The 11,650-nt window shown below is 40.8% G+C and overlaps 1 protein-coding gene across 2 annotated transcripts in view; it reads left to right on the forward strand.

Annotated features, from left to right (window-relative positions):
• sh2d3ca (SH2 domain containing 3Ca) overlaps window positions 1–8,568 on the forward strand; it is a 57,281-nt gene extending 48,713 nt beyond the window's left edge. For both annotated transcript variants that reach the window (XM_086300412.1, XM_086300413.1), the window contains 10 exons: window positions 693–970; window positions 1,123–1,200; window positions 1,889–2,016; window positions 2,132–2,504; window positions 3,704–3,833; window positions 4,023–4,138; window positions 4,607–4,778; window positions 4,871–4,982; window positions 5,061–5,267; window positions 6,395–8,568. In XM_086300412.1, coding sequence (XP_086156538.1) covers window positions 693–970; window positions 1,123–1,200; window positions 1,889–2,016; window positions 2,132–2,504; window positions 3,704–3,833; window positions 4,023–4,138; window positions 4,607–4,778; window positions 4,871–4,982; window positions 5,061–5,267; window positions 6,395–6,570 — 1,770 coding nt within the window. In that variant the 3' untranslated portion in view covers window positions 6,571–8,568. The remainder of the gene's footprint in view (window positions 1–692; window positions 971–1,122; window positions 1,201–1,888; window positions 2,017–2,131; window positions 2,505–3,703; window positions 3,834–4,022; window positions 4,139–4,606; window positions 4,779–4,870; window positions 4,983–5,060; window positions 5,268–6,394) is intronic.
• Window positions 8,569–11,650: the final 3,082 nt, after the last annotated feature.

Here is an 11,650-nt window from a genome sequence, read left to right on the forward strand (position 1 = left end):
TGTCTTTTTGTTTAGTCCTCGAAGATCAGAAAACCACAAAAAGCTACCACTGGTCTTTTAAGTTGCATGAAGTCCCTTCATGATGGTAGCAGCAGAAGCACAGGCGTAACTAATAACATTAACAATGGCTCTGTTACACTTAGATGCCTCAGTGAGTTTTCCCACTGAGTCAGCATGCACAGTACCAGTGATGGCATCAGAATGGAATCCGTGCATCCATCTTCAGTGTTGTTTCACCCTTGTATGACCTGCGAACGTGTCCTCTGTCTTTACCGGTTTGGCGCCTTCCTCCCATTTTCAGCTCAACTAAGAGCTCCGTCAAACCTGCGTGCAAACAATCGTGTTGTACCTGCAATATTAATCTGAATGGTGTTTTTTGTAGTTTTATTTGTGTTTATGTGCATGCCAAATCCATCCATTAGAAAGGCTTATTTTCTCTTGCTGCCTCTAATGACTGAGATAATTACATGTGGAGGCTAATTTGGCACAGGTGTGCCTTGTTGACCAGCTGTGCCTCTGTTAGTTTTTGTTTCCAAGCTTTAATTGCTACACCGCTTATTGATGTCTTCTTCTTCTTTTGAAGCACTTACCAGCTTCTTCTACGCACTGTACTTTGAAAGTTGTATACACTGAATTTTAGAGGGATAGTTGGCTTTTGTGCGTGACACAATTTCTTATTTCTTCCTCTCCAGGTGCAGTACATGTTGGAGTCTGATAGTTTCGACTCGGTACAAGAGCTTGTGCGGTTTTACGTCGGTCAACGCAAACCGGTCTCCCAGTCCAGCGGCGTCCACATCTACTGTCCAGTAAGCAGAACTCTCCCTCTGCGCTACCTAGAAGCCACTTTTGCCCTCTCCAACAGCAAGCAAGGCTCTGCCTACTCACCATCCAGTCAGAGGGGAGCGTACATCAAGAGGAGGAGTGTCACTATGACCGATGGGCTGACAACTGAAAAGATCATACCTCACAGGTGAGCCGAGTGATCTGGGAGTCAGGTCGGTGTTTAAGCGGAGATGCTGTTCAACCCGCAAACACCCCCTGCTGGACAGATGATAATAAAATCCTGATGATGTTCTGCAGTCTTGTAACGTCATTGTTGCTTTATGTTATATACACGATTAGTGACTCAGACAGTCCAAGTCCAGTTGAGACACCAGTGGCAACACCAGAACCAGAGCCGGAACCTGTGCCCAACTGCAGGTTGTGTGTGTGTGTTTGTGGCACTGGTGTTGTTTTTGAGCACAGAGTTAGTGCACTTACCTTTCACATTCCTGAAGCCCCCCACCCCTCACTTCACTGACACCATTAGCACCTCCCTAATAATCAGAGTGAAGCTGCCCACTGTCTTATTCAGTCCTGCACTGGATCAGTCAAGTTTCAGCGACAAAGGGTGTTTGAAACTTGAAATTGAATCTACCAAGGAGGAGCAGACAAATACGTTGTTGTGTACAGTGTAAAAACATGTTGACCTTATTTGTATGAAATGGATGTAAGGCACATTGGATAAAATAACTGGGTTTGAAAGTGGGCGTTACTGCTGATAACGGTTTTAATTGGATATGAATGGCGATTGTGAATCTTAAACGTTATTTAACTATTTTTTTTCACCAGTTTAGAAGAGATTAAACTGTACTCCACGTCTTTGCTCCTGCTTAAGTCACAAACTTGATTTTTGCTCAGAAAATAACACATCTATTTATCATGACGACTAAAACGTCTCCCTTTTCTCTCACCAAGAATAAATCCGTACATCCTTAACCACACCACTCCTGTCATCTGAATCTGAGCTGCACTGCTTTATGAGGTCCCCTATATTACCTTAGCATGATGTTAGAGATGTTAGAGATGTTAGATTTTTAACATCTCTTTAAAAATGCTGTGTTTGCAGCCCGTCGACGATCCACCACCATAAAGACGCAATGCGGAACTGTGCAATGAGCATGGACCAGATTCAGGAGTATCGTTGCCCCTTGTCACCTGTCGGGGAAACCCCATTGTCTCCGGCGTATAGTGCTAGTAAGTAACCAGGCAGTCACAGACTCAGGCGCATAAATAAAACATAATCATGTTCCCTAACTCACTCAGCGGAGTTTTTAAGGTTCCTTTTTGCTCTCTCTCTGTTTCTCTTTAGTCACCAGGCAGAGAGCCCACTCAGGTGGGCGGGTCCTGGCTGTTGTCCCTCCCTCCCCTGTGATGCGTCGCTCCAGCGACCCCCAAGTCAGCCCCTCAGCCAGTGACAACCCTCCAGAATTTCCCCCACGTACCTCTCACTCAGCACACTCCTCACCGGCCCATCATCCCAACTACCAATCACATTCTTCAGAAACAGCAGGGAGCTACTGTGACCTCAGACCTTGTCCCTCTGGGCCCCCCAAACCACCAACTAAAAGCTACGTAGAGCGATTGAGAGTGGAGGAGGGGACAGTGGAGGGAGCAAGAGAGGAAGGAGAGGGGGTGTTCAGCGCCCCACAAGTGGAGACATCTTCCTCGTTTAAGCCATCCAGGTACGAAACAATAAAGCCAGCCTTCCAGATTTGTATTTCATGGTGTTTCCATATTGTATATTATATGACGAGGACATACTCCATACTAAAATGCATTTGTGAGTTTTATGATTTGTCTTATATTATTGCTTGTTTTGAGAGGAAAGGTCATGACTATGATTCGGTTTTTAGTTTTTCATAATTCTTAATGAATTATGGCCATAGGACGAAGAGTAGGCACAAAAAATGTGAAATTTTTTCTCGGTTTGTTATATGTTGTGTTATATGGCTAGATTTAACATTTGGACTGACAGATATATCAACAACTGCAATGTTTTAGACCTAGCCAGAAGGCAGCTGTTACATGAAAGGATATCAAACAAAACCAGCTTATGTGTTACAAGTAACAAGCAGGGTGAATAGCCAGCCTATCGTGTGGTCAGTATACAGTTAAGGAAGGTTGAAGAATATTCTGCTCAAAGGGCAATACACCTGCTGACATTTAGTTATAGAGTGCGAAAATATGAGTGAGTGAGGAAGTTTTGACAGGCTCTGCAGTAAAGCCATGAATGAACGGAGTGGAAAACAGGCTTGAGTAAGCAACTGATAATCCTGTGGGGAAACAGCCTGAGGCCAGGCTTTTTGCTCTGGTCATAGACGCAGCAGATACTGTATTTCATTGGGCTTGCGGTGCCTTAAGAGGACACAGCAGATGAAGCTTGTAAAATGAAAATGACAGGATGCACCGAGTTGGCAGTACCTCTGGCTATCCTTGTGTCCCCCTGTGAAATTCTGGTGCAGGGGGAGATTTGCTAAATTGGTGTGAGCAATACTGGGGAAAAATGGCAGGAAAAAGCTGCGGTTGTTTTGGACACATCACATCCCATGTACCAGCTGATATTACAACAGTATACTCAGATTGCTAATGAGGATGGTCAATATTATGAGTACATGTATTGGTGTCAGCAGATGATGAGCATGAAATTGCACAGCCCCCATGCTCTATGTTTGTGCTCACTCAGGGACCATTTTTGCTATTGAAGGCACTAAATTCTATTAGGTTACAAACTGAGATACCGGCGTGAGCCCCGTAATCAATTTAAAGTCATGTCCTCTCAATCTTTTTTTAAACAAGTTGGGCCTCTTCTGGTATCCTCGCTAGTGCCCGTTTCCTGTGCTGCCTTGGTATTTTCTAATGTGGTGTAATCATTCTTGTGCAGGTATGAGTCTTGCCTTATGCCGGCTGAGAATAAGCCTCTGGAGATGTCTGTATTGAAGAGAGTCAAAGAGCTGCTGGCTGAGGTGGATGCAAGGGCTGCAGCTAAACATATTACCATGGTGGACTGCACGGTACGAAGAAAATACAGAAATAAATACACGCAGCTAACGCAGCAAGCTTAAACTTATAAGTTAAACATAAATGCATACTGAGATGCATATTACTGCCAAAGATTTATGTACCAAAATAAACATGCATGTAGCCCAACAGAAATATAAGCATAAAACCATGAACACACTTTCTTCTCCTTTATTTGGCAGGTTGCTAGAATATTAGGTGTAACCCCAGAAATGCAAAGGATGATGGGAGTGTCCTCAGGGCTTGAGTTATTGACTCTACCACATGGACACCAACTGAGACTTGACCTACTGGAGAGGTGCAGATGCTTTTTCTTTTTCTAACATCTTCCTTTATGCATCACTGAGTAACCCTTTCATTAATCCAGCTATTGATTATCTTTTTGATTCCATTCTTATTCGTATTCTGTAAATCATCGCCTTCAATTACTCTGATTTTCTGCTGCGCTCCCCTTGTTCCTCTGCTTCCATAATAAATATTTCTTTCATGAAACAGCATGGGAATGCAGTCAAACTTGTTATAAAGCAAAATGTGAAGCATCACCCTACGCATTACAGCTCCCTTTTGCTCAACTAGAAGTCCCATTCTAAAGTTTTTGTAAAATTATTTAGAGTACTTTAAATAATAAATTTCTTCTTCTTCTTTTAAAAGGCTCCTTCAGATTATTCCAACTCACTTCACTCGAGTGATGTGAATTCAGGATGGCTTTAATAGACCTTGACTTGCCTCTGAAATAAGTGTTAAACAAATAAACTTTGTTTCTCAGGTTCTACACCATGTCTATCATGATGGCTGTGGACCTGCTTGGCTGTACAGGAAGCACGGAGGAGAGGGCGGCCCTGCTCCATAAGACCATCCAGTTAGCAGCAGAGTTGAAAAGCAGCCTGGGCAACATGTTTGGTTTTGCTGCTGTGATGAGAGCTCTGGAGCTCCCGCAGGTAAGAGAGTCAGAAGCCACCGTCGTTAGCGTGGAAAATCCGTGAAGGCTAGCGCCAAACGCATTCTAATTTTGTGTCTTACACTCCCTCAGATATCCCGTCTGGAGCAGACATGGGTAACCTTACGCCAAAGACATACAGAGGGAGCTATTCTATACGAGAAGAAACTCAAGCCTTTCATGAAGAATATAAATGACGGCAAAGGTGAGATTTCTGTGGCTGGTTGGTCTTGTACAAAAATTCATTGACAGCACTAAAGTCAAAACTATCCCGTGCTTTCAGAATCCAGTGCTCTGTCCAACACCACCTTCCCTCACATCATTCCCGTCCTGTCTTTACTGGAGCGTGGTATGGCTCTTGGGGATGTACTGGAACCCTGGGAGAGTGCAGAGGTGGGAGTAGATGTAGTCATGTACCACCTAGAGGCAGCTCGCACCATCGCACATCACGGGGAGCTCTACAGAACCAATGCAGAGACGAAATTACAGGGTAAGAGGAACCTATATCCAGTCCAATATTTTATTTATTTTCAGGTTTCTGCAAAACTAATGACATTGTAGCTTTTACTGCAGGATGTAAGTTTTGACTAGTGGGTTATGTTAATTGCAGTCACTCACAGTGGACCTTTCCTTTGTGTTTGTGCTGTAGTTGATTTTTGTAGGATTTTTAAGACTTATGTGACAAATTTGATGGTGCTATAGCCCAGTGGCGTAATAAATATATGCCATAGCCCTTGTTTCCTGTCAGTAATCAGTTGGTTGTTGCCAGCTTGACATGTTGTTACATCTCGATGCGTTGCTATAAATGTGTGTTCAGTGTCACAGCATCACTGTGATGTAATAACCGTGTGTGGTTGCTACCATGCAGACTGTATTGACCTCTTAATATCCCTCCACTGATTCTCAGTTTGAATCAGTTACTGCATTATCGAACAATCTGTCAATAGCTATCAGTTCACATCTGTTTTCCGTTATTCTGCTATTGATCACCGTGAGCTCAGCTTGCTCCTTTCATCAACAGTTCTACAGACCAGAGTGGAGATGCTTATTTCATGCTGTAAAACTTAGTTCAGCTTAAACATTTTATGGCCAAAATCCGTCTCTAATCCATTTTACAGGTTAGGGTTTGGGAGTTGTACTTCCTTTTATTAAGCGCTGGGTACATTTACGTTGATTTCCCTGTAGACTTACTGCAATGCGTGGAATGATCATTAAGCGTGGAAAATTCAGCAGCATCGGCAACGGAAGTTATCGGTTGTCAAAGCGCCAGTTTTAGAGCTCTCGGCCTTGTCTCACAGTCTTCACCAGCAAAAAGAACTGGCTCACATGTTTGCAAAGTCTGTCATTTGGTATTAACTGGTCATAAACGGTGGGGACTGGAAGGAACTCTCTTAGGCCATTTTTAAAAAATTGAGTTGTGCTTCTCTGTACAGTTTTTCCATCCATGTTTTATGTAATTAAGTTTTCACATTTTATTTTATTTGTGATTTTATTTATAAATGCAGTTTACATTTTCATTCACAGTTTATTGTTGATGTGGTTGGGTTACATATTTAAGTTTGCAACAGTAAAGTTTGTTAGATGCTTTTTCTATAAGTTACTTCCTCTCCTCTCCAGGAATTCAGGAACGAGCTGAAATACATGACATCTTCCAGACGGAGTTTCAGATGCGTCTGCTGTGGGGCAGCCGTGGCTCTGAGGGCAGCCAATCGGAGCGTTACGAGAAGTTTGACAAGGTCCTCACCGCCCTATCACACAAGCTAGAGCCTCCTGTGCGTCACAGCGAGCTATAGCACCTGCCCAGACAAACCTACAGGGCAGGTGCTTTAGTTTACCGCTCATAGTGGTATGGCCTTGTTTTGCATTGCAAAGGATGGTGTGGGAGTGCTCAGTTTGGACACTGAAAAAGGTGAGAGTGAAAGAAGAGGCAGCTAAAAGAGTATGTGCAGTGAGCAAGAGGAACACGGAAAGGGTCTCGCTGGCAATGTGTTGCACTCACTGTGGATTTAAAAAGAGGTACAGAGTCTCTTCCGTTCCCCTTTGTGGACTTCCTCACTTACTGCTGAAATATTCAAATGAAAAGGGAGAAAAGATAATCTAAGCGGAACAGAAGATGGAGCAGAAGGGTGACCAGTTTTTCTGGTACAACATTTACACTGTGCCAAACCGAGGTGCAGAATTTGGCTTTGCTCCTGTAAAACACGGATACTCAACTGCTGTCTCACACTGTAGCCAAACTTGCATAGCTCATGTAGATGTTTAGTCTGTGCGAATGAGTGAGTGTTTGTCTGCTGGCAAGTGTGTTTGCGTTTCTTCATTTTTGTATGTCATTAAAGTTTCATGTCTGCTTTATTTTTTTTTGTCTTATTTATTCATTATGATCAAAGGATATCAAAACATTATGTACATTGCTTCATGAAACTGAAGAGAATCTGTCAGTGCTCATTCTGAGGGAACCCTGCTCATAAAATCTCATGAAATATGTATCATGCAGTCCCACTGAATCCCATTAAAAATGTATCAGGCATGCATTAATAAATGTACCAGAAATGAAACATTCACACAAGTTATGCAGCAACTTCAATATGAGGGTTTTGTGAGTGGTTAAAAACATTAAGAGGTCAAGGCAAGCTCCCCGAGTTGCCTGTTTGACTTAGCCTTCTCATATTTTCTGTCCTGTGCACCAAAATGAGCTAAAACAACATTACAAAAGACAAGAGAAATGTAGCGTTTACATTTTAAATTTAGTGAAATCAATGTCTCAGTTAAGATGTAAACATTAGGGAACATGCTTTAGTTTGAATCTGGCTCCGTTTTGCAAATTTGCTGAAAAAAAAAATGTTTGATGCATGGATCCAGAAAATGTTACGCCAACTAAAATGTTGCTTTAGTAGCAATTCGATAACTTCCGTACAAAAATGTGTCAAAGTCAGGAAATGTAACATTCAGTGCAGATATTTTGTGTCTGTGGAAAATCTTTAAAGATGAATTAATAGTGCCACATTTGGAGTACACCTGAAAAAAAGCGTCTACTGCTTGTATGTTTGAATTTGTGTTTCAGCAATACAGCTAAAAATGACTGAAGAAAGTTTATTTCTTTGGGGTTACATTTTGCTTGACTATCCAGTGTTATGTTTTTGCTTTAACATTTGAAGGGCCTGAGAGGGCTAGCGCTAACTCTCAGAGCTATGCAATCGTTTCAACCAAATGCTGAGAACCCTGGGGAAGAGACTTCCATTGTGGATGTTTAAAAAAAAAAAAAAAAAAAAAAATTCTTATAACTGAATGGATGAAAGTCAAATCAGAATTCAGTTAAACAGAAATGCTTCTGAAAATTGTCCTTACTGGGATATTCTTAAATAGATGTTCGATTTGCATTTTCTAGTTTGGGATAAGCTGTACAGATCTAGAGTTCGTGAAGGAAGGAGCCATGTGACAGTCCCACTGTGGTCCAACAGGGGGCGTGGTTTAGTCAGCAAAAAAAAACAAACAAACCCTGAATCATGAATTGTAACATTGAAGACCTATACGTGAAGAAATGCCACTTTTATTGTGTGTGTGTTTCGAGACCAAGAGTATGCCTACTGGTTTAGGTTTGATTACTGGTAACATTGGTTACAGTGATGTAATATGTTTTTATTTGTCCTCTGTCGAATGCTGTACAGGAAGCTGCTTTGTCAGCATGTCAAGAAATGATTGGGACTGATTTCATTTATTTTCTTTTTTCTTTTTTCTTTTTTTACGTCCTGTACAGTTCACTTTTTTCAAATAAAATTGCTTGTGTCAATGCATTCTGTTTTGTTTGTTTTTTGCTGTGAATATGGCATGTGTAGTTTTATCTGTACGTAACACATTTATATTTTAACAATCGGACTCCTTCTTAAAGGTAATTTTTTGTTTGAGACGTTTCTGTAATCCTCAAATCAGATGAAAAGATAAGAGATACCGTCGTCATTTTTCTTCATCATCAGATACACTGCAAACGCATACAACAACCAGCCACAAAATTAAAACTCCACACGGATGCAACCATCTGCCGCAACTGGGGGATGAGGGGAAGGAAAAAAGAACAAGGAAACTACAAACAAGTACAAATATGGCAGTTGGACTGGTACTTATATGGCACTTTTCTGCTCTCATTGACCACTCAAAAGACTTAACACTACAAACCTCATTCACCCAGTCACACATGCATCCAGACAAGCACTTTAATCTAATATTCACACACACTACACAGATGCAGTGCAGGGTTATTCTCCTGAACTACCACACTGAAATGACTTAATACCAAAGCGCTGATTTGTTTGATTTTTTTCTGTTCAGCTAAGTATGTAGACTTTGAGAACTCCCAATCATAGTAAATGATAGAGAACTGACAACATTTTATATAAGAAAATTCCAAATAGTCTAAACAATAAAAACTCTCATTTGGTTTGAACCCAGCGGTGTAGCAACAGAGAATCAGAGATGAGCAAAAACTGCTGATTATTATTATTTATTTAATTAATTAATGTGTGTGGTTCTAGTTTGATTAAAGCTGTGGTGCCCTAGTGTTTAAAAGGGAAACTATATATTTGTAACTGACTTTAAAAGGGTTTATGTCTCCTGTAGGAATAAATAGTCTTAGGAGTAAATGTGTTATCTTGAAGATAGACTTTTCAGTGCTGACATTTTGGGGGAAATTTACTCTCTAGGATAAGGAGAAGAAAATGGATAGCTGGATTGAAAATTCAGAATGTGGGTTTGGAATATTTCTACATTGTGATACTGCTACTTTTTTAGAAACTTAAAAAAAACTTCCTCTGTTTGAATATTCTAGCATAAAAAGCTGAACCACTATTACTCATAGTATAAATGATGAGTAAGAGTTCTAAAACAGCTATTTTAGAACTCATAAGGATAAAAGGAAATAATGGTGCCCAAAGAAGCCATTTTCTTGCAATGTTGATTGGAAGCCAGTAGGTGTCACCATTTGATCAAACAAAAGGTGGCCCTTCTTTTATATACAGTTTACAACCTTAGCTCTCAGTGACCATTGTCATCACCATCTTCAATCCCAGTCTAGTTTACGTTTAGGTAGCTGGTGGTGCATGAGTACTTCACGGGTTTTAAAGGTTCAAGATGAGCTCTTGTCTGTCCACTTGTTCTTAGACTGTGCACAATGCAGGGCACTGTATTAGTGTTTTAATAGCCATGAAAATGCACAGGTATCTACCTCGTGTTTACGGGAAAATGAAGCATATGATATGTATTTGTGTGACGCATCCCACATTGTTTTGCAGACAGATCCATTCTGATGGCAGCAGGAGGGAGAAAAGACAGATGGAGGGTGTGTGCGCACACGTGTGTGTGCATGTGTGTCCTTAAGTGTGAATGCATGTGTTTGTGTGCTTTTGCCAATGTATGTCTATGTATAGCACAACACAGATGTTGCAGGAACACTGCTGTTGGTGGTTATTCCCCTAATGAAGAATGCAATAGTGACATTAAGAAGGCAATAATCCTGAGGAAGAGGTCAGCTTTTTCCAGTCAAACAATTTGTCTCAAAAAAGATAAAGTTGAAAAATGACTACATCTACATCAGCTATGCTTGTAAGCATAAAGGAACCAAACAAAAAAGAATACAATAGAATCAGACACAATAGGATGCTCTTCAATCTGCTAAGGCAAAAAATAAAATAAAATAAAATAAAAAATTATAATTTGCTTGTGTCTTTGTCTTCCCTTTCCATACAGTTCCATAGGCGTAACATGTTATGGATGTAATCTCTAAGAGGATTCGCCCTGCTTGGTATCATGGTACATGTTAATTTCTGCTCTTTATGTTCCTTATTGAAACAGACCCTAGATCTCCCAGACCTGAAAGCCAGTCGGCCAGCCAACCATCATCAATTCACCCCTAATCTCTACCCCCACTCTTTCTATAGCTAATCCGTTGTGTTGGTCATTGTCATCTGATCGTGTGTGACCTTGGCTGCTCGATTTGCTGCTGCCTGGTAGCATAACGTTAACAACTGCTGTCCATTGCAGCCAGATATTAGTGGAAGAAAGTGATGATTCCTATTTCTCATCTAACCTGAAAGGAGAACATGACTAAAAATTGGGTAGATATACTGTATGTGTGTTGAAGGTGGAGTATGATAGCAGGCCGATCGGGTCACCAATCTTCTTTCATAGAATGAAATTGTAAGCTAATTAAGAATAATCCAGTTCAGATATCTGATAATTACATATGTTTTAACTCATATTTTGAGCACAGCAATAAAATTGTTATTAAAACTGGTATGTAAAGCCTGGTATTGGATAATGAAAAATAAAAAGAAGAGAAAGAGGAAGAAAAGAACTGCAGCATGATAATTAGATTAGTCCTTTTTTTTTAAAACTTCAAATAGGCCCTTTCAAAAAAATCTTGCAGAAGATGCACATTTGAGCCATCAGTTGGCTTCCTTTAACATGTAAAGCAGAGAAAATGTGATTTGAAGTTTTAGGAATAATGCATGTGAAAAAAAAGATTCAGGTTTACTCAGTACTGAACTGAAGGCGTCATGGTCACTGCTGTGACTGTTCTTTAAACAGAAGCAAGTAAAATCCGTCTTTGTTCCACAGAAATGTGGCACACTATGCATAACAGCTGTACATGAACCTCAACACAGCTTAGCAAATGTGACATGACAAGCAGCGATGGTGTGATCATTACTGGATAACTCACTCTATAACCATGAAACTTATGGCCATAAAAATCCCACCCACACCTCTGAGCTCGCCCCGTGGCTGTTTTCACTCGTCTGGATACTTCTCATTGCAGCAGGGACAAAAGACTGCAATCATAATCATCATGTCTTCATTGTCTTTCAGAACGGCCACTGCAACCTC

This window comes from Aulonocara sp. 'chitande type north' Nkhata Bay, linkage group LG7 (assembly GCF_057382095.1).
Source record: "Aulonocara sp. 'chitande type north' Nkhata Bay isolate Kocher_YH1m ecotype deep benthic linkage group LG7, A_spYH_male_GT1.1, whole genome shotgun sequence".
Taxonomy (NCBI): domain Eukaryota; kingdom Metazoa; phylum Chordata; class Actinopteri; order Cichliformes; family Cichlidae; genus Aulonocara; species Aulonocara sp. 'chitande type north' Nkhata Bay.